The sequence below is a fragment of the Ambystoma mexicanum genome, chromosome 2p (genome assembly GCF_040938575.1).
Source record: "Ambystoma mexicanum isolate Mex_15411 chromosome 2p, UKY_AmexF1_1, whole genome shotgun sequence".
NCBI classification, from domain to species: domain Eukaryota; kingdom Metazoa; phylum Chordata; class Amphibia; order Caudata; family Ambystomatidae; genus Ambystoma; species Ambystoma mexicanum.
The window spans coordinates 1,175,245,450-1,175,269,518 of NC_090923.1; the positions used below are offsets into that span (position 1 = coordinate 1,175,245,450).

A 24,069-nucleotide genomic window follows, 5' to 3' on the forward strand; every position below is an offset into this window, starting at 1 on the left:
ACCAAAGGTGATCTTGCAAAATCTACGATTACTATTTTCATTTGATCTCTGTTCAATCTGAGTGATTTTTCTCATTCAAATGGTGACTTCGGTCCAGCAAATGAAGGAATCCAAACTGATGGGTCCTATACTTCATGCTCCTCGTGTGTGAAGTGGCTCTGCACAGCAGTTTGCATGATGCATGTCCAGATGTCAAATAGTGAGGGTCTGAACCCCGATTTGATCAAAATTAGTGGATGTTCTCAGGCAATGTCCTTTTTTTCATAATTCATGTTTGTCCTTATATTTTCAAGTTTAATTAATTTTGGGTGGTATATGTATGTAGACCTCTTGTATAACGCTGCATTCAGGTCGCTGGTTCTGTAATTCTGGGTTGTCTGTAGTGAATTATTTCTCACTATTTAATTTCACAATCAAAATCCTTGTCCTCACCAAGTCTGTCATCTGGTTTCTTAAATACCATACAAATATAAATCCTCACATTCACAAGGAGTGGCGTTGAAGATCAAGAATAGTTCCAATATCAACAATGGTAGTAAAAAAATGAGAACACTAGAGTCACTGCATATAATACCCAAGATACAATAAAAATATGTCTTTTTTCTTTACATGCCTTAATGTAATTGTGTCGGAGCCTTTGCAAAGAAGGATACGAAAAAGAAATATACACATACTGGCTATACTCAATGTATCATATTCCATTTGCTCCTGGGGAAGGGCACTCAGCCAGTCAGGTGGCTGGAAGAGCGGGCAAGAATACACTGTGCACCGCCTCCTCATGATTTCATCCCCCGATTGACTTCCAAACCTGTTCCCCACCTCCCCTCACTCCCTCCCCACTTATTTGCTGCACCGGTGCTTTGTGCTCCTATTACGACGATACTCCCGGCTAAGTCCCTTTTCCCATGCCGGTGCCATGCTGGTTATTTTTTCTTTGGGAGATTGTGCTTGCACTGAGCACATCTCCCAAAAAGAAAATTAAACTATTTGCACCCTGGGAAAACTCTGGAGTACGAATAGCTCTCACCCCATCATTGGGGGATGCATACACAGCCAGCAATGGCCCTCTGCCCTTGCAGAGGACTTCTCTTTGCTCTTGCCTGGCTTGGTCTGGCAGGCCGTAACCAGCCATGTACGAACCCCGACTCAGGGGTGATTGCTATAATCTAGCTCTCTCTCAACTCTAATTCTTTACTTCTGCATCTCTCTCTCTCTCTCTCCCCCCTCTCTCGCCCAATTTATGCCTCTGTTTCTCACTTTTTTGGTGAGAGTTGTGTTGCCAGGTGCATGTTTGCTAGAGCCACTGAAAGCAGCACACCCAGATGCAAAACACCAATATCTTGAAAGGGCAGATGGGTCTTTTTTAGGACTAAAAGTAGAATGCGAGCAGCCGTGACAGGGGCCTCCTCAGCAGGGGGGGGGGGGGACCATCCTGGTATTCAGTGACATACATTGTCAAAACGTGTCTGCAGGCATATCACCATCACATTGAGAGTGCATTGTTGGTACAGTGGTAAGGGCAATGCTGATAAGCTCTGTGTAGTGTGCTGGGGTTCTGACAGACTTTGTAAGGGACCAGAGGACCAGGAGAAGTGTATGCGATTGTGTTTGTTATTTTCGATGTTTTCTTAATCATGGAATCAGATCATTGGATTTAATCTATGCACAACCCTTTACAAGAAGGAATGACATTTTGATAGACAAAAATTAGCTATGAAAGAAAAGCATTTCTTTGTTTTAAAATAGTAAACGGACATTTTAAAAATGTTAATTACGAATACTTACTTTTAGTACATATTGTAATCATAACAAGAATATTACACTTGAATTGTTGAGCAAAGAACATTATCAAAACGTGGGATACCCACATTACTTATTTTCTGAAAAGGGGTTATATTTGGCAATCCGGTACACTTCCATTGTACTCTTTCGAAATATGCAATTGTAGACTTGTAGGGAAAGGGGTTCAATAGCAAAATTAGAGATCCTCGTTGCTTCGCATGAAACCAAAGAGAATTTTGGGAAAATAAGAATGAATACAGATCCTTTTATTTGACAAATATGTCTGTGGTAAAAGGGTTGTATGCTTAAAGCACTAACTACACATATGCACACTGGGCTTGCTGCTCATTTGATTTTTCACAACACTCAACCTAACATTAAAATGTGTGTAATCATTAAGCATATACATAGTCATGCAGACACGCCCAGCATTTGTATTGTATTGTATTCGTCATTTATATAGTGCCCTTTCCCCATTTGTATGGCCTCAATGCACTTTGCGGTCGGAACGGCGTTGGTGACCGTAGTTCATGTGTAGGAGGTTTTAAGAGTTTAAATCAAAAGATGCACCTGTGCATTTTTGCCAGGTTAGGTGCTCTTGGTGGTTTACGATAGAGTGCTAGTGCTGAAGATATGATGTGTGCCCAAGTAGTCCAAAATAATGTCGTTGGTTGTCGCTGTATGCTAATGGCAGAGGTGTTGAGGTAAGTCAGGGGCTTCAGTGTTGATGGCTATGTGTGCTGCTAGAGCGGAATAGCATAGCCATAGCTGCATTCTAGGGTGCATGGAAGGGTGGCTGTGTCTGTGGCCTGTGTCCACAGATGTGGTGTAAGGTATACGTATGGTACGCTTGGATGGAGTTCGACTGCGTTGTTCTTTTTCTTGGTCCACTGGATTGACTGGTCTCGCTATTCGTGGTCTCCATGGAACGAATGTCTGAGCAGTGGGAGAGGAGCCCGGAGGGACGGGTGTGGGCAGGGGGTGAGGGGAGGATGATAGTTTGTTACGGTGTGCCTCTGTAAATGCTGCCAGCATCCGTGGGGTATTGGTGGGCAGGAGTATTGTTGTGTTTGGGGATGACAATAGTTGTTCATGGCGTGCCGCTGCAAACACAGCCGGCCGGCATCCGTGGAGTATTGGTGGGTAGGAATGTTGTTGTGTAGAGTGCGAGAGGATTTCAAGAGGAGGGAGGAAAAAGCCAAGTTTTGAGGGCCTTTCTGAATGCCAGGTGATTGTCAATTTTGCACATGTGCAGGGGTAGGGAGTTCCAGATGATTGGCGCTTGGATGGATCTGCCCAGTCTGGAGGAGTTGTAATGTGGGACAACTATGAGAGATGATGTGCAAGATCTGAGAGTCCTTGAGGGGTGGTAGCGAGTGACTTTGTCTTGAAGGAATTCCAGGCAGGTGTTGTGGATGGCCCGGTGGGTGATGCACATGGCTTTGAAGGTAGTGCGTTGACCAATAGGGAGCCAATGGAGGACTCAGTGTAGGGTTGATGTGTTCTCTGGGAGGTAGGTTAATGAGCAGATGGGCTGCAGCGTTTTTGATTCTTTTGCAGTTTCATTAGATGAAACGCTTGTGTGCCTCAGTAAAGGCAGTTTGCATAGTCTAAGCGGGAGAGGATGATGTATATAATGGCAGAGAAACAGTGAGGATAGGTGAGGTAAGGGAAGATACACCTGACGATGCACAGATGGAAGAAATGGGTTCTGGATACAGAGTTGGTGTGTTGGTAGAGGGAAAAATCTGTATCCAGTGTGCATCTGTGGTTTTTCACCGAGGTGGAGGAAGCTGTTGGGGGACCAAGGGATTGCGGCCAGGGAATAGGTTTGTGGAGGAGCGCGGTTTTCTCACAGACTAGGATTTCAGTTTTCCCAGGATTGAGTATGTAGTGGTTGGTCGTCATCCAGTAGTCAATAAGCGAGAGGCATGATGACAGATCTAGACGGTTGGAGCATGGTGATTTAGGGATTTTAAGGATGATCTGGGTGTCGTCTGCGTAGTTGTAGCAGGTAGGATTGTGGAAGCGGATGAGTGTGGGCAGACGGTTTAGATAGATGTTGCCCGAGCATGGGAGATAGGGATGCTCCTTGTGGGACTCTTTTTGTTATTGGTCTTGAGGTGGAGGTGAACGGGTGGAGGTACATGATTTGTGAGCGATTAGAGATGAAAGAGGAGATCCAACAAAGGGCAGTGGGCCTCATTCCGAGATTGGAGTTAGTCATGGTGCTATTTGCGCCATGATTGCCTCCAATAATGGGTCCGGCACTGGTATGGTTCAATGGGGACTTACCGGTGTAGTCCGACCTTTGCGGGACCGGTAAGTCCCCATTGAAAAAGCCATTCCCCATTCCCATTTGAGCCGCCATAGGGCTCAATGGGAATGGAGAAGGCGCTAATAACGGTACCGCAAATTGCGGTACCGTTATTAGCTCTGAAGTCCCTTAACGGGTCCCGTCCATAACGCCTGGTCAGACCAGGTGTTAAGGAAGGGACCCGCTGAGGGACCTCGTAGTAGGGCGGTAAGGGATTACCGGCACCGGTCTCCTCACCGGTGCCCGGTATCCCTTACCGCCCTACTCGTAATGAGGCCCAGTGTCTTTGATTCCTAATGAGTGTAGCCTGTCTAGGAGGATGGTGTGATTGATGGTATCGAAGGCAGCAAGGTCAAGAAGGATGAGTACAGCGCAGCCTTCTGCATCAGCTGTTCTTTTTAGGCCATCTCAAACGGACACTAGGGTGGATTCTGTTCCTCAGAACGGTCTGTAGCCAGATTGTGAAGGGTCCTGGAGTTTGTTGGCTTCAATGAAAAGGCCAAGCTGCTTGTGTGCTGTGAGGTCCATGAGTTTGGCTATTAAGCGGGTGTTGGGGATTGGCCTGTAGTTCTGAAGGACGAGTGAGTCGAGTTTAGGTTTTAATAGGAGGGGTTTGATGTAGGAGGTGTTTAGGGCTTCTGGGAAGTTCTGGGAAGGTTCCCGATGTTAGGGAATGGTTGAGGATTGAGCGTGCGATACTGCCTGCACAGGTTGAGGCTAGGATGTTTTTGTAGAGGGTGGGCGGACAGGGTTCCTCAGGGGAGCCTGATGGGCGGCTTTGTGCTAGGACCAAGAGGAACTCCTTGTGTGAGATTGGAGAGAAAGAGGTGAAGGCTTGTATTGAAGGGGGTTTCAACGGGGGTTATGATATGATATGGCATTTATAACGCGCCTATACACAAGTGTTGGGCTAGGGGCAGGGGCTGGGGCAGGTGTTTCAATTTAGAGATGATGGCGGAGTGTCTGTCGATAGCAACATTGTGGAAGTGTTCTGACAAGTTGTCACAAAGGGATTGGGAGATTTAGAGCATGCCGGGGAGTTTAATTTGGAAATGATTCTATGCAGTTCCTTGCTCGGGTTGCGAGAGTTTACAATTCTGTTCCCATAGGATGCTTTCTTGGTTTTCTGATTTCCAATCTGTATGCTCTGGTGGAGGGGGGGTGGCTAGGGTTTGGGGGAGGGTGTGTCCAGGGGAGTGCGTTAGGGGAAAGCGGTTGGTCGAGGTGGGTAGGGGCAAAGGGGTGGGCAATGGAGGGTGTGAGGAGCAGACGTGGGGGGTGGAGGAGGATCAGAGGCAATGGGTGAAGAGGGGAATAGGGCTAGGGCCGGGTTGGGTGCCGGCAGGGAGCTTTGGGCCCTATAGTGATGTGTCAGGGTTTGGAGTCTGGGTGATGCTAGGAGGGACCTGAGGTGGCCTTAGTCTGTGCCTTTCCTTGACTTTTGGGTGCCCATGGGGTGTGGGTGATATTTGGGGGGGGCTTTGGAGGTTGGGGTTTTGGCCAGGGCTGCTCTTCCTGCACTAAGAGAAGGAAAGCGCGCATTGGGGGCGGGGTGTCATGCACTCAGACAGTCAGGGCAACTCAGAAACCCAGGACACCTTCTACAGGCACATAGCACACACTCTCCCCTATAGAATTCACACACAGGGTGCTCTGCTGTAGACTTTCAACAGGGGAAGGATTGATAGAGCGCCAACTTTACCCATAAATTGTCTAATGGACCATGTACAACCTTCTACTTTACCTTACGCTTTCCAAATGGTCTCATCCACACTTGACATGATTGAGTCGCTTCATCTAGCTCCCTATCCGTCCCTTTCTGTCTACCTCTTTCTTTCTTTCTGTCTCTCCCCCTCTCAATGTCACTCTGACTTTATTTCTCTCGCCTGCCCTCTCCTTTTAAATCTGCTAACCCGTGCCATGTTTGACTTAACCAAAGTATTTCAGTCTCTCAGTGTTTCATTAAGTCTCACTCTTTTTCATAGATCAACACACCTGCTATGTTTGAATCATTCCCTGAGGGTTCTTTTTGGCTGTTTCTCTCGTTCTCCTCTTCCTCATCTTCTCTGGTAAATTACACGTCTCTCTGTATTTCTCTTGTGGGAGAGTTTGTTTTAATAAAAAGTACGAGGGCCGGCAAAGTTTCTTTTTTCAGATGGACTTTTCCAATCATGAATTGGATAAATCTGTCCAAGCCCTAATGATTTAATTTCACTATGTTCATTAGATGTGTTCTCCTGTCACAGGCTTTCATTAGGCCACCCCATCCCATATTGACCAACATTTGTTTGGACCATGGTCTCATTCAGGCATGCACTCTGAAACTCACCTTTTTATGTAATTTTTTAGCAACTAACCTAAGTAGGAAGTGATGGCTCGAAGTGTGTTATGATGAATCAGAATTTAACATCTGCGCCTAGATGCAGTTTCTGCTTGGACCCTACGGGGTATGAGCTCTATGAATGCTAAATCAAAATCAAAAAGGCCTACAGGTGCCGATATAGCCGGAGTAACCGTGCCAAGGAAGGTGGCCTGTGCACAGCAGACAGATCCAGACTGGACTGATAAGAACAATAAGGTGCTCAAAAGCGATTGGAATTCGTCATGTGGGTGGAGGTCTAATGCCCCTCGGCCAAGACTGACACGCAAGATATTTTCTGGGGGCAGAGAACTGAGGCCCATTGGTTGGTATCAACTGACCGGAAAAAGTCAAATTGCGTCATAACCAGAAATAAAAATTGAAAAGGTATTGGTAATTTATGAATGGGGTTACTGTTTTGGCAGGATAAATATATCGCAGGGCAAAGCCGTGAGATTCTCTAATCTTCTCGGGTCAGGTGACCAGTATTCTATAAAGGTAAGGGGTGTGGAGGGCGGGTCAGGTGTGGTCCCATTCGGTGCAAGGTGCTGTTTTTCCTTGACTTGCAAGCCAATGAATAAATTTCCTCTGTTTGCCATCACCCGACTGATGCTTTTGCCTGTTTTCTCGGACACTGTTCATCTTCCTACCCATATGTATTGCCTAATCTTTCTCCTTTTCTACCGCTCGGCTTTGTTACACACTTGCTCTACTCCCGTCTCCCACTCCTCTCTCTTTATCTTTATGTACTTATGTATATCTGTGCTTCCAGGCCCTCCAGAGAGGCCTATTCCAATTTACTAACTGTGCCAAAAACCCGCAGAGTGCGTGCTGGTGGCACAAGCTTTCCCACCATGGCATCCACCCTCTGGAACTCCCTTCCACCGCACATCAGACGACTCGACTCTCACACTGCCTTTCGCAAGGCCATCAAGACTAGTCTCTTCAAATAATGTGCCTGTTCTTTGTTTCGCTACCCTGGACCTATGTATCTGTAACTCTGTATGTATATTCTAAGAACTCCTCTGGGGTGGCTTTTTTGTAACCCTTAATCAAGCCTTCTTATGTACCACTTATCAGCGCCTCTATGCCTTAGGGCTGCAGCGCGCTTTACAAATGTAAAAAAAAAATAAAAAAAATAAATATATATTATTGTTGTATCCTGCACCACAACATCACTCCTTAGATCTAACATGTACCCAACACCAATGACAGCAGTCTCTGATTGCTCTTCAAGGAAACAGTAGAACTTGTGCATAAATGGTATACTTTCTACACTGTTATGAGCCCACAGGGAGAGAACGTTCTGTGAGGGTCAGTGACTTGGAGGCTGGAGTTGGGGAAGGCTCGATGTCGACCGCTTGTGATCTAATACATGTTTCCATCCCTTCAAGGGCTCAAGAGGATTTAGTACACTACAATCATATATAGTTACACCTCTCTCTTTCTCTCTCTGTGTATCTACCTTTCTCTGTCTCTCTCACTAGTATCACTCTCGCTCTGTTTCTGTCTCTCTCTTATTTTCCCTTTCTGCATCGTTTTCTGTATCCAGTCATCCCCCTGATATTCTTCTGCGCCTTTTATTGAGGATCACAACAAAAGTTGACGATTATTAAAATACATGCTTTTCTATTCTTTGCAAGCTACAACTTTAAGTTTAAAAGTATAAGTTTAAAGATATTTTTTTTGCTGCATGTTTTATTTGTTAAAGGTATGCTCAAAGTGCTTTTACCTGTGCTTACCTACTCACATTCCTTTGCCCCATCTTCCCGCCAAGCCTTTCGTTCATGTTCCCTATCGAGAAATCGTGTTTTTTTTCTGATGACATTATAATGGGTAGGAAACAACCTGTCATCCTCCTTTTCAACCTGCGGAAACGTTCTCTTCCTATCTCTGAAACCATGTGGGCTTCTCTTTTTAAAAAAGTTTTCTTTTTGTGTTAAAAGGAGGTGACACCGTCTGCCTGCCTCTTTCCATTCACTTGACCTCTTCCTCCTAATTATATTTACGTATTGCTTCTTTCGTTTTTTCACCGTGGCTCTCACGCTTGTATTGCATCCCCCGAATTGCTGGAAAGCCTGACAAATTACTACCTCTATGTTCAACCGTTTTGTCTTGTTAGAAGATATTCTCCATACATAGTGACATGCCACCTTGAATATACACCCAGGTATCCACCCGTTACTTTGCATGAAATAGGACTGTAATTAGGGGAGAGAGATTCATTCGGCAAGGTGTGAAGAGTGTATCTCGGTTTCTGGTCCTTGGTCGTGTGCAGCCATCAGATGTCTGAGAATATGCGGTATGTGACCGATTCAGAGCGATCTCGTAGTGTGGAACTGGGAGTAAGACTCTGAAGGCATGGACATAATGATTGTCAGGGTCATGGTTTAGGTGTGGGTTACAGGAGCAGCGGTCTCAACGAGGACACAGAGTGAAAGATAATCCACCTTAAGGGGTTGAAGAACTGCACATGGCGAAGCACTCACAGGGTGAAGTTGGAGACAAAAGCTGTGTTGGGTAAGTCGAGGTCGAAGACGGCCTCCTTGGCCTCAGTGTGAGGGTTGACCATGATGCACTGTACTTTGGTGAGGGCATATCGGGACACAATGGAGGTCTCCACATGGAAACTGTGAATGTTGAGCTGGGGAGAAGAAAGAGAGACAAGACATTGTCAGCCACAGGACTGTGGATGTTTGCTATATTTGTCATATTCATATTGTCAACAGAAGCGATATCATTTATCATTGAAGCAATATCTTTTCTCACACCAGAACACGCACCGTGCAGATATAGGTCAATATCATTCTCACACCAGAACAGGCACCCCACAGATCTAGCTCAATATCATCCTCACACCAGAATAGGCACCATGCAGATCTAGCCCAATTTCCTCCTCACACCAGAAAAGATCTAGCTCAATGCATCTTCACATCAGAAAAGGCATGATGCAGATCTAGCTCAATATCATCCTCTCACCAGAATAGGCAACACACAGATCTAGTTCAATATCATCCTTGCACCAGAATAGCCACCAAGCAGAGCTAGTTCAATATCACCCTCACACCAGTTTAGCAAGTTCTGTGAAGACACTCATCTTTTTGATCCCTTCCAGTCAGGGTTCTGTTCAGGCTGTGGCACAGAAATTAGCATGCCTTTCCGATTAGGGGGGAGTAGGTGCATTGATTTTATTAGATCTATCAGCTGCGTTCTATAACATCGACGACTCCACACTGCTTAATCATTTATCAGGGCAGGCATTTCAGGGACAATTCTGTCATGGTTTTGATCCTTTTTTACTGATCGCATGCAGTCTCTTTCTCTGCCACCTTTTAGATCTGCACCAGCTCCTTTGACTTGTGGTGTCCCTCAGGGCTCTGCCCTGTCCCTGATTTTAATATCCACATTCCGCCACTGGTTGTGCTCATCCACTCCCATGGCCTGCAATGCTACTCTTATGCTGATGATACACAAATTATTGTTCAACTAATCTTCTTGATCATGACAATGCGTCTCAATTGAGAGAGTGTCTGGAGGCAGTGGGTTGTTGCATTAGCAACAATTGGCTTAAGCTTAATGGCGAGAAAACTGAGGTGATGGTAATGGATCCTCCTTCAGTGGCCTTCTCTTTAGGACTTTTTGGACTTGCACTATAGGCTCACTGCCTGCCCCGGCGCCGATGGTTAAAAATGTGGGTGTGAAACTATCTTCATCTTTCTCTCTGGCCATGCAAGTCAGAACAGTTTGTCAGTTTGGTCACTTCCAGCTGAAGATGCTTTGAAAAATCCTCTGTTTTCTTCCATCCCACCTCCGAACCTCTGTGGTTTCTGCTTTGGTGCTGAACGGTATTGATTACTGTAATTCCTTGTAGTTAGCTCAGCCTGACTATCTGATCAAGCGTCTCCAAATTGTACAAAACTCTGCTGCGTGGCTGGCTACTAATTCTCATTTTAGAAATCAGATTCTCCTGCCCTTCGCTCTCTACATTGGCTCCCAGTAGCAAAGAGAGTTCAATTTAAAGCTCTGCGTCTAGTTCATCAAGCCTTTTTTGGGGTGGGGGGAATATTTACAATGTAAATTTCACCCATATGTTCCCTGCCGCCCTTTGTGCTCCCAGGGTCTGTGTCTTATCCAAGTACCCAGATTTAGTTACTCTCGGTTTGGAGGACTGGCTTTCTCTGCTGCCACAGCTAAGCCCTGGAATGCACTTCCTCAGGCCCTGTGGTCTACGCAGGATCATTTACTATTCTGCCGTTCCCTCAAAACGTGGCTCTTTTGAGGCCTTCTATCCCTAGTCTCTGTTCTGGCCCTTGTTTTGCCAACCTGGACTTTCCTAGCGCCAAGATGCCTCTCGACGAATGTCACGCTTTACAAAACTGATAACATAGCCACCACGCAGATCTTGCTCGATATCACCCTTGGACCAGAATGTGTTCCAGGCAGTTCTTGCTCAAGATCATCTTCATGCCAGAATAGGTACCACGTAGATCTACCTCCGTCAATAGGCACCATGTAGATCTAGTCCAATGTCATCCTCACACCAGAATAGTCACTATGCAGATGTAGCTCAATGTCATTCTGACACCAGAATAGGTACTACACAGATCTAGCTCAATGTTCTCTTCACACTAGAGTAGTCCCATTCAGATCCAGCCGAATATTATCTTCACATCAGAATAGGCACGATGCAGATCTAGCTCAGTATCATCCATACACCAGAATAGACAGCACACAGATCTAGCTCAATATCATCCTAACACCAGAAAAGGCACCATGCAGATTGAGTTCAATATCCTCCTCACACAAGAATAGGCATCATGCAGATCTTGCTCAATATCATTCTCACACCACACTAGGCACCAGGCTGATCTTGCTCAATATCATCCTCACGCCAGAATAGGCAGCATGCAGATCTAGCTCAATATCATCCTCACACCACGCAGATCTTGCTCAGTATCATCCACACACCAGAATAGTTACCATGCACATCTAGCTCAATATCATCCACACACCAAAATAGGTACCACACAGATTTAGCTCCATGTCATTCTGACACCAGAACAGGCACCATGCTGATCTACTTCAATAACATCCTCAACCAGAATAGTAACCACACAGATCTTGCTCAATATCCCCCTCACACCAGAATAGGTACCAGGCAGATCTTGCTAAAGATCATCCTCTTGTCAGGATAGGCAGTGTGCAGATCTATCTCAAGATCATACTCACAGCAGAATAGGCACCATGCACATCTAGCTCAATGCATCTTCACACCAGAATAGGCACCACACAGGTCTAGCTCAATATCTTCCTCACACCAGAATAGGCACAGTGCAAATCTAGCTCAATACCATTCTGACGCCAGAATAGGCACTGCACAGATCTAGCTCAACTTCCTCTTCACACCAGAGTAGTTACCATTCAGATCTAGCTCAATGTCATCTTCACATCAGAATAGTCACCATGCAGACCTAGCTCAATATCATCCTTACACCAGAATAGGCAGCACACGGATCTAGCTCAATATCATCCTCACACCAGAATAGACACCACACAGATCTAGCTCAATATCTTCCTCACACCAGAATAGGCACAGTGCAGATCTAGCTCAATGTCATTCAGACACCCGAATAGGCACTGCAGAGATCTAGCTCAATGTCTTCTACACACCAGAGTAGTCACCATTCAGATCTAGGCCAGTAGCATATTCAAATCAGAATAGTCACCATGCAGATATAGCTTAATATCATCCTTACACCAGAATAGGCAGCACACTGATCTAGCTCAATATCATCCTCACACCAGAATAGACACCACACAGATCTAGCTCAATATCATCCTCACACCAGAATAGACACCACACAGATCTAGCTCAATATCTTCCTCACACCAGAATAGGCACAGTGAAGATCTAGCTCAATGTCATTCAGACAGAGATCTAGCTCAATGTCTTCTACACACCAGAGTAGTCGCCATTCAGATCTAGGCCAGTAGCATATTCAAATCAGAATGATCACCATGCAGATATAGCTTAATATCACCCTTACACCAGAATAGGCAGCACACAGATCTAGCTCAATATCATCCTCACACCAGAACAGGCATCATGCAGATCTTGCTCAATATCATCCTCACACCAGACTAGGCACCAGGCAGATCTTACTCAGTATCATCCTAACACCATGCAGATCTTGCTCAATATCATCCACACCAGAATAGGCACCACACAGATCTAGCTCAATTTCATCTTCGCAGCAGAACTGATGGCACCCAAAGGTAGAGCAATAGCATCCCAATACAGAATATATAGCAAGTTGAAACCGAACTGAGCTGAATTCTATCTTCGTCAGGAACCAACACACCGGAGGACAAAGCATAAAAAGACTCCAACACCAAAAGAGACAAGACCAAAAGATAGGCTTTCGTGATCAACATCCACAGTCTGCGAACCCTCCCCTCCTCAATGGACCCTCACCCCTCAACCTCAGGCTTACTTCTACATTTTTATGGTTCAGAAAAGAGCACAAGTCCCATCTCTTCAAAGACCACACCTTTTCCAGAATGTAACACTATCCTCGATGCTCATCCACTCCTGATCATGCTATCATCTCTACTTATTTTTCACCTCCCTCGCAGTCAATCTGCGATCAGTAATTTTCACCTCTCCCTACCTGTTTGCTAATATTGTTCTACTGTACGCAGTGGCTATTTGCACAGCATTCAGTACCTTACTGAGGCTAGTTTTGTGTTAAATAAATAACCCTAAAAACAGGGGCGGGTGCAGGGACACTACTTTTTTAAAAATTTGTTTTGGCTACACAGTAACCTTTACAAAAATAGGAATCTCAGAATAAAAATACATAGAATTTCAATAGATAAAAACCAATACACATTGTATAGTACTAAAAACAGGCAAAAGTGTAATGTTACATAACTGATAACTTTTCTTCCTCCATGACCTTTCATGTTGCATATCTGTTAAGACTTTACAGCTTTGTCATTGAGTTATTCCGAGTCATCATAATTGTTTACCACTTAGTACCCTTTTTTCCCCAACTTTTTAATAGCACTCAGACCAATTACTCCACCTAATTTGCAACCTAGATCAGTGACCAGCATTCATCCTTGCAATTCACATTTAGTTTTTAAAAAGTGTAACACTGCCAATTGCAGTTTAACCCTGGAACCATGTAACAAATCTATCCAGAGTGCTTCAAGGATAACACTTTCTGGATTAGGCACATATTTAAGAAAATATTCAATGCATGCTTGTCTAAGTTCCACACATTGAGTCAACAGGTGTTGCAGAGTTACGTCCCTGGTATCTAGGTTACAAAATCGGCATTCAGCCGTTGCGGTAAGCGGACCTCGCCTTATACTCATAATTTGGCCAGTTGCCAGAACGTTGGAGAGAAATCTCATGAATTCCTGTCTAAGCCCTTTGCTGGGGAATTTCATGAGATAAGGTTCTGTAGTGCACATTTTTTTATTATTGTGGACCAGATGTGCATACAATTTTTTGCTGTGAATTAGATTGACCGTCAAGTTCCAGTCCGCATGTTGCAAGAGTGACTTAACCTTCATGGGGTTCTTAATAAGTAATTCTTTGGAAACCCCTACTTCTGCAAGGGTTTCCTGAGCCTCCCTTTCCAATTCCCGCAAAACCGCAGACGAATCCTCGCCAGCAGCCAAGCACCGTCCCAGGATTCTACGCCAGAGAATTATACTTGACAAAGAATATAACCCAAGTTCATAGCGTATTGCCGCAAGTGGGACACACTTCAGGAGGCACCAGACCAAAGACCTTAGCAAGCGGGCCTCATATTTAAATAATTCGCTTCTGAACCAGGAGGGGACCAGTTCCATCCCATAGCAAAACTGTGCTATAGATTTGCTGCGGTACACTTTTAAACAGGGTAACATCGAAAATGTCCCATATTTGTTATCAATTTTATGCATGTGGGAAATCAGTGGAGTGATTTTTTTTATCTAAATATGTACATAAGTTTGCCCTGGTTACAAACTCAAATATAGGGTAGCCAAGATAACGAAAGGCATGACATATTGAGAGTTTGGCCTGATCTAAGAACCAAGCAAATCTAATTGCACTCTTCCTATAGCTTAATCGCATGATGAACGTTTTTGTTCGATGAATGACTTATGAGTTTTCCACAGTGTATTTCTTAAAAGAAGATAGTACACGTTGCAAGCCTAAGGGGGTCAGGTCAAACAGGAGTACATCGTCGGCATAAGCGGTCCAGACAATCTTAGTACCCTCCACTTTAGGAGCGGCAAAGGATGCATCTTCCAAAAAATGGGCCAACATCCGATAGATATCTAGATGGTATAGACCTATCGCCCTTTTTATAGATGGGTACAACATAAGACATGTGTCAGCTAGTTGGGAAAACCTTGGATATGACGGTGTCCTTAAACAAAAGAAACAGAATTTTTGCACACCGAGTCGTATTGCCCTTAAAAACAACATTAGCGAGCATGTTTGGCCCTGGAGCCCGCGAAGACGAGCATCTTGATATAAGTCTTGGTATATCCAGCACTGTAAAGGGGATGTTCTATTGACATGTGAGAATATCAGCCGGTACCAGCCAGTGAGAGGCAGGTGGACAATATAGGGAGCCAAAGTGCCCTTCCCAGACAGCAGAGGAGATACACACTCCTTGTTCTCTTGCTTGAGTATCTCCTCTTCTGTTGACCAGGGTCCAAAAATTTCCCGTATTCGTTTTGGATAATGCCTCCAATATACTTTCATCGTCCTTCTGCAAGATTTTTTCTTTTAGTGTACACGCTTTGGTTTTCCATTTATTTTTTACTTTTTTAATAGCATCCCCCAATTGAGGAGTAAACAGGAGTTTTGCTAAACTACAAATCTCACGATTCCTCTCTTTTTTGAGTAGGTGCATCGTGGGATCAAAAACGTGTGTGTGGGTAGGACCTGCTTTCTTAGGTCTCCTAATCCCTTGGGGCCCAAGGATAACACCCTTGATATAACAATTAAATTCCCCATGTGTGTACATTATGATTTTTTTATCACAACCATTTTTGTCGTAGGCCTGGAAAAAGATCTTATTTACTTTCTCAATATTGTCCCCAGGCCAGTTAATTCTATTCGCAGCACTGTTGTGCTCCATCATCAGTGGATATACATCATTAGGAAAAGCCAGAGTTTGCACCTAGAGGGTCAATTTAAGGACACGGTGATCACTAACCATGGAGGGAATTATTTTAAAATCGGATATAAAATTAAGTAAGTGCTTGCTAACAAAAATAAAATCATAGTAGAGAACTCAGATCCATTTGTCCAGGTATAGCAAGCCACATCCTTACTCAGGTAATCATTTACACAGTTTAGGCACCAGCTCATCAAAAAATCATTCCACTGCAGGCCCTGAACTTGTTTTCTAGAGGAGCCAAAATTCTTGAGGCAGAGAGTGGACTCCCCAAGTGCCCCCTTTGAGCACATACCTGCTTCGGAATTAAAGTCACCCATGACAATAACATTCAAAATTTTACACAATATTTGGCACTCCTGTATAATACATCAATTAGGTTAATAAATTCCTTTAAATCTAGCTCAGGGCTCCAATAAACAGTGACTATCAACAGTTGGCCAAGGGGAACGGGGGGGAGGAAATGTAACAGCATAGCAATGCAACCCTTATGAGGCGAAAAGAGCTTTAGACACTTAAAGGGCAGTGAATTTCTCACTGCAATAAGCATGCCCCCCGAGGGTCTTCCTCTAGATTTTTTTACTGCTGGTACTTGATACAGACAGTACCCATCCAGTACCAGAGGAGAAAGTGCCCAAGTTTCTTGGAGACAAAAGATACTTGCTTCTATAAAATGGCTAACGCTGTCAGACGCCATCCTTTATTTCCCCTTGAATTACAGGATACAACTGCATATGTTGCAGGAGTCAATGGTTTCGCATTTAAGGCTTGAATTTTAGCTAGTGATTCACTCAGCGTTTGCGCCAGTCATTTTAGATCAGTTTCTGGAGTATGACTTTGTGTAGTTACCCCCTCGGCCCTCTCTGAGTGTGAATGTGAAGTAGCATCCAAAAGATAGCTTCCCTCTACCTCAACCCCTCGGCTAATCAATCTGTTATTGAATGGTTCTAGATCAAAGCCGAAGCAGTGGAGGGAGTCGATTTCCAAAGCTACTAATTCCATAATAGCCTGGGAAAAGAATACCAATCTTACACAATCAAACCTCAGGGGGTGGATAAAGTCAACCAATTTGATGTCGCCAGATGAAATCATGAAGAGCCTAGGGATTTCACTGAATAGGGCTAGACATCTTTGGCGATTTAGTGAACCCGGACCACCCTGCGAGAACATGTAATATAACATGATGCTAGGACAGTCAGTAAAAAGGGGGGCTCTCCAGTCCATTCAATTGGGCATCATATTATTTACAACTTGTTTGTCGGACCTATGTGGACTGTACTTCTCCCCCCCTTATAGGGTATTCAGAGCATATTCTGTTCTCCCCTTCTTTCTGCAAATCATTACCAAATGCCCATACATCAGCCATATGAGACTTACTGTTTGCCCCCTCAGAAGAATGCGCAGCTCGTGCCAGGTTCACCCATTCTTTAGGCGACTGGACATGCATTTTTCTTTCTGAGATATATCTCGTTTCGTGCTGCTCACACATCTGATTTTGCTGTAGTTTGGAGGATTTCAGGCAAGATTGAGTTGTCTGTATTACAAGTGTCTCATTTGAGTGTGTTGCATAGTCAAGCAAAGGGGGCTGAGCATTAACAACGTCCCCATGCCTCAATGGGATTCCGGAGCTATTGGGTGGATTATTTAGTTCACGACCCAGCCCAATCATGGTTGATGGCTCGAGTAGGTGTTTAGCTGTCACAACATAATCTTGAGGAGGTCCCAGTACTTTAATATCATTATAGGGTCCTTCTATATTATCCTTTTTTTCCAGTTAGATTATGCCTTGCTTCCGTCCAATTATAGGTAACTGGGAGTCTTGCACCCTGCCTACTAGAATCTGTTAACAAATTCTTTAAGGCCTGTTTTACAATGATTTTAATGTCCTCACTCGCAACCAGGGTGTGTGCCGATGACAATGACAGGTGCCCCCTCTCATTCCTTCCCATCGTATTTCCTGGGGTGTGGGATTCGCCTACATTTGTTATCTCCCCTGTATTTATGGAGGGCCCCACTCCCCTTAACCCTCCCGTTGGTACTTCCTTAACCTCAACCTTCTCTTGCGGTACAAGCGAGGAATTTCTCAGTACATGTTTTGAAAGTATCGACTGTGGGGCGGGTAGGGTGCTCTTATTCTCCTCACTGCTAAAGTGACTATTTTTGGTTTTTGGTGTAAAAAGGAGCTTAATGTCTGTATTATCATTCGGGGCCATTATTTTTTTATTACTTTTTGTTTTGTTTGTGTTATTTTTTAGAGAGGACAACACGTCATTACAACTTTTGGGGCCCTGAGGGGTCTTTCTCCCCGCTTGTCTCTCTTCAAATATTTGTACATTTTTTTTTACATTTTCTTTTTTATTTGTTTGCAGGTGTGCGTGTTTCCCTTGTGGCTCATAGCCTCAATCAGGGTATCAGATGCTTCTCCGTAATCGCCCTCCTCAGGTTCTAAGTCCGATGAACACTGGACATGGTCGGGAAGTGCAGCCCGGATGTTTTTTTTTGGGGTCCCTAATTCTTTCAGTTCTAATGCTTTTTTGCTTTCCTCATCGAGTTGTGACAAATTGATGCCACCTACGACAGAGAGTCCGCATATGTCTTTTAAATTGGCATTAGTATTGGCAATTTTTAAGGCAGGTAAGTTCTTGCTTTTTTCCCCCGGATTTTTAACAGAACTGTGTGCTCCAGCCGCCCTATGCCTTATGGCCCTGGCCCTCATTTTTGTCTCCCTGCGGGAGGGTTGTTGATTGTTGACAGTTGCACAATCTGTGGAGGAATCCCTATCCATGGATCCCCCTTCCTCACCTCAGGTGGGCCGGCAGTGTGTCATTGTTCCCTTTAATAAGAACCTCTGCATAGGATTTAGGGCAAGCCACAATTTCACATTCCGTTTGCACAGTCTGATCATGGCAGTATATTCGACTTTGAGCTTTGCCATTCCCCCCCCCCCATTCAATACACATTTCTCTGTGGCCAAAAGATAGCCCTCCAATTTAAAGGTTTTCTCTATGTTAACCAATATCAAGGATCTAAGTTCCTGGATGTCCAGGTGGGTCCGCTCGTAGCGCTTGTCCAGAAGATTTAGAATCCTTGTTAGGACTGGAAATGTGGCATATGTTGAGGCCGTGTCCTCAGAATTAATGCCTTCAAAAAACGGTCCTATAAGAGGATCGGTTATTCCAAATGACTGATTTGGTATCGGGGTAGTGGGGGAAGCGGGGCTTGAGGATTTTATAGGATTGGCAGCCCGGCTACAGTGCCCCTCATTGTCCCTGCTATATGGTCCTTTTTCCTTAGCCCCAAAGTTGGCACCAAAAGAATTTATACCAGACATGGGTATATGCGGGGGGAAAATAAAGCCTCATCAGTAGGTTCATGCAAATGTACATTGTCAAAACCACCTGCTCTGGGCCTACCAGGTGTTGACGGCCCTTTTGACAAGCGGACCCTTCTGTCAAGTTCTGCCAGTACCACTGGCGCCAGCAGAGACGTGTCACCCCCAATTTCGGTTTAGTTCCCTCCTCAATTTGCCCCACTGAGTATCTGCAAAGATATTCATGTACACTTAACAAGCTCTTCTGGGATAGTGCAGTGGTTGGCCTGATTTTGAAATTCTATCCCTTATAATCTCTTCCACCTGTGATGAGAGTACAGCACCCGTGCAATTCGCCATACAGTTGACCGGAGACAAATGTTGCCTTAGTTCACTATAACCATTTGGGGCATCTTTTAGTGAGGGATCAGACTGCAGGTCTCCAGTTGAAAGGCTATCCATATTAAACAAAAAATCAGGTTTAGCCAATGAGTAGGCTTTTTTCACCACCTGAATAGGTCAAACAGACTTTCTGTTGCGAAGTGTGCCAACCATGCTCCAGCAAGCAGTCAATAGAACTGATCCTGCCCAGTCAGGAGCAATGATGGCACGATCCACAAAGAAAGAGAGACCTTACCACACAAAGAGGGAGAAATTATGAGTACCAAAATGGACAAAGCCTTGTGTACTCCGTCCAGTACAGGAAGTATACTACAACTTTCCGCCCTCAAATGCGGAATACATATGACCCCTCCAGATTAAGGGTGTTTATATGCACAGGTAACAGCAGTTCCTTCCAACATACAATAAGGAATACCGGTTAGGCACACCCCATAATTTGCAAAAGGACACTGGTCGAGTCAACATACACGGCTAAACAGCCCCGAGTCTCCCTTTACACATTAACATCAGTACAGTACTCACCCGTGAATGAACTCTGAATTATTTCATAAATGAACCCAACCCTCAGAAATTTCCAAGGCTCGGGAGCAAATGGTTACCCTCCAGCGGTAATACTCTGGCAATTTCCTGAATGGGATTCTCTCAAAGACATAGGGGTCAAATCTGGGTAAATGCACATAATAACCCAAAAAGCACAAAAGATTACTCAGTCAAAGACCCCAGCATCCCGCGCCGCGCACCGTGAACAGTAAACAGTACTTAAGTGTACTTGTGGGTGCGCGCACGGGTGCGCTGGTCTCTATGGCTAAATCTCGTATGGAGGGGGTGTTGGCGCCCACGGGGCGGAGTCAACGCGTCAAGTCAAGACCTAACAAGATACAAAAAGAGAATTTTAGCACATGAACGCTCGAAGGTCAAGTATATGCCGACTAATTGGGCACAAACGTGCACAAACGGTCACCTTCTTTGTTTCAATAGTCCAGGCAAAGTAGGTGCAACCCACAAAGACCTCCTCCAGGCGGACGCTCACCCGAACAGTAAAGCAAAGTTCCACAGTGAGGCAAAGTTCCCAGCTCCGGGCAAGTGAGGTGATTAAAGATTCCACTGGAGCTGCTACAGCACACAGCACGCCGCACCAGTAAACAGTACTTAAGTGTACTTGTGGGTGCGCGTATTCAGGGACAATACATGACCTGAGGCTACAGGACAAGTCTCAGCTAATATCATCAATAATTGACACCATGATGGCAAAGCTGAGATCTTGCCTTCAAAGTTAGCATAAATTGCAGCTCTCGCCTGGAACTGGCATTTCAACGCAGCGGGCGGGTGAGTCCCTCCCCCTCCACCGCTCTCATGAAGCTTCTGCACTCTTAATAGGGAACATGCACAGGAAGGGCCGAGCTGGCAGCCGTATTGTGTCTTTGTTTTCAGCACACAGTAATTTGCTAAGGACAGGCAGGGTGGATTTTGGAATATTTTGGGTAGTCAGAAGTGAGGTGGGCACTTAGGCAGCTGAATGCCACAAATCCACAGAACTCCCAGCTTCTCTATTATCTACTAACCCTTCCAACAAAATAACTGTTTACGGTAAATAAACCGTTTTTCTTGAAATGTCTTAAAGCTCTTCAGCCCATGTCTGCGATCTGTTTTATTTTGTCATGGAACTGCACATTTTAATCACAACATCAACAAGCTGTATGTAGGTGTCAATGAGGAGTGAAAAGAAGGCATATGCATAAGAAGAGTTCATTTAGAAGGTGATTTTAAGGCTATAACCAAAAACCAGAGGACAGTTTACAGAGATCCATGAGAACCCATGTCGGGTGTGATATGATCAGCCAGCGCTTACCTTTAGGGTTCCATTGCCTTTCATTCTGGTACTTTTAGAACTTCACAACTCTGACTGTGTGGGGTGCAACTTGAAAACTGTTCTTCTACATATTTCTTTTAGAATCGCTTCACTGAGAAAAGTGGACATTAGCCTATCAGCCTTACAAGCTTTACAGCGTTTTCAGTTTTCTATCTTACCAGTTGCTTCATATGCAAGGTAATCACCATTATATTGTTCTTATTGTTGAGGGCTTCAGAGTAATCTCCAAACCCAAATTTAAAAAAAACACTTTTGTAGAAAATATGAATGGTTTTGGTGACAACATGACTACTGCTCTGCAGGAGTACAGGGACGAGTAGTGGCTAAAGCGCCTACTCAACCACTCACTATTACTAAACCATCAGCAATCACAATGATAAAGGCCAAATAGGCCTAGCCCTGCAGGAGGATATAACCGCCTTCACTGTTTTTGCTAGCGTGGGCCAAGGGCAGGCTATACTCCTCAGGAGAGGTGTGAGATGGCACAGTTGCAACACAAATGTGCAGTAGCACCTGCAAATTATCAAGTGCTGGACGGGATTACCACAATAACTGATTTAAAGGCATGGTCTAGTAAACATTTTTATTGTCCCTACGGGTCGGCCATGTTTTTTTAAGCCTAAGTGGCTCGATTTTAGAAAACTTTCCTATGCACCTTACCCGAGTTTTCGTCCATTAAATGCACGCGAAAACAAGCACCAGGGAGCCGCCATTTTCTGATAATCCTATCTTTTCTCCCATCGCCCTGGCTGACCTGCTTTTGCGGCACTAAATCAAATCCCCCGCCCCAGAGCCTGTCATCAGCAGACTCGTACCACCCATTTCTCAATGCCAAAGCACTTCTTGTGTCAACATTCGCTGCACTTCAGCTAATGACGTGTCGCCATGGAAATGGCAGGACCCCTCTTTCCTCAATAAGTATAAACAGACCGTTTCACAACACACAGCAGCATATTTTCGATTCCATTCCTCTCTCTGTGTTACTTTGAGTATTCTGTGACTTGTTTCAGTGCTCTGGTCAGCTACCTTCGCCGCTTGTAGCCCGTGTGAACAGATACCAGTACCACCGCTATAAATTATTTTAGTTTGTTTAGCACACAATGGCTACAATAATGCCCTACATGTACGAGCCCGAGTATACCGAGGAGGAACTACTGGAAAGGGAAGCACGCGAAAACGATGGGGATTCGACGGCAGTTGGCAGGACGAATCAAAAGATGAAGAGCCTGGGCCTAGTCAAATGGACAACGTCTCCAATTGGTGCACATGCAATCGGTGCAAGCTAATGCCAACTGAGGACGAGAACTGCTGCTGCCGAGAAAACTCAGGATGCCTGGCCTACATTTCAGAAGGCGAGCCACGACCGCAATGCATCACCAAGCTGCCAGACTTCAGGGCAGTCTGCCTCACACGGGCCGTGTTGAGAATAATGATGGTGCTTATGCACGAACTTCACGCAACTGTTCGTCCTCGTAATCCGAGTAACGAGTAAGTATACTCTGCTTGTCATGCTACTCCTATTTCATGGTCTTCTACTATATCCAAAATTACATCTACATGTCATTGTAACGCATGTAAGTCGTTCAATAGTGTGCATTGTCTAGATAGCATTTGTCCGTGCAGAATGCCATTAGTTACAAGAATTGTCATTGACAACAAACGTTTATTAAACTTATCTTGGTCATTTAAAACAGTTTGTTTCATTCCTTTTCACAGGTGGTACAGGCTGGTGGCCTATTGTTCCTTTACATGGTGGCTCCACGGGAGGCTTGGACACCGCGTTCGAAGAGTGATACCCGCCTGTGCCGTTCGTGCCATTAGAGAAATGTTCCAGAGTGACAGCGGTCAGTACAGGGGATTTTCTCTCGCTGTGCTGCAACCTGACCTGTATAATCTTTAAAGTCTTGTATTTTTGTGTCATGAAAATAAGATACAAAATAAAACACCACATATATTTTAACAACGGTTGTTTCGATTTTTAAATGAATCAAGTGTGTCTCCATTCAAGGATGGACGTCAGACATCTGTGCTCCGAATGGGTGAAGGTCTGGTCGCTGTGAAGCAGGGTGGTCACTATCTATCTAAGCTAACATAACATATTCTCGATAATGCATGCACTAAATAACACTTTTTCAAAGTCTTTCAGTGGGTTATGTCTCTATAAAAGTCACACATATATCTATACTAACAATTACCATTGGATTATACAGGCCTTAGGGTCTTGACCACTATAGTACACCGATTGAAGTGTGGGTCTGTGCTCACAAGAATCTCCAGTATGTGGCATTTGTTATTGATAAGCAACGATATACTATCATTGATATAAAGGCGATATACTATATATTGATATAAAGGCGGTTCGCGCCAGTGGCTGCGCGCTGACATGGGGGGCTGTCAGGGGCGCGAAAGGCCAAGGTGCCAAACTACATGTACACTTCAAAAGGTATCCCACGCCAAGGGGCCATCGGTCACATGGCCTCCTCAGACCCCGTGTCTCCAGCCAGGCCTCCCCTTCAAGCAGACCGCCCCCCTGCAATCCACATAAGTGTGTCTCCATTCAGCAGTCTTCCTGTGCCTTATCTGCACGCCCCAGGCCCATCCATCCCACCCCCCTCTATCAAAGGCGGTTCGCACCCGGGGATGAGGGCTGGCATGGGAGGCTGTGACGGGTGCAAACGGCCAAGGTGCCAAACAGCATGTACACTTCAAAAGGTATCCCACGCCCAGGGGCCATCGCTCACATGGCCTCCTCAGACCCCGTGTCTCCAGCCAGGCCTCCCCTTCAAGCAGGCCGCCCCCCTAAGACCACGACATACATACGTCATTCATTCACAAACACAC

At 44.9% G+C, this 24,069-nt stretch overlaps 1 protein-coding gene across 1 annotated transcript in view; it reads right to left on the reverse strand.

Moving 5' to 3' along the window:
• ITIH6 (inter-alpha-trypsin inhibitor heavy chain family member 6) overlaps nt 1–24,069 on the reverse strand; it is a 458,640-nt gene that overhangs the window by 209,656 nt on the left and 224,915 nt on the right. Inside the window, exon 3 of the mRNA XM_069645329.1 lies at nt 8,948–9,102. Coding sequence (XP_069501430.1) covers nt 8,948–9,102 — 155 coding nt within the window. The remainder of the gene's footprint in view (nt 1–8,947; nt 9,103–24,069) is intronic.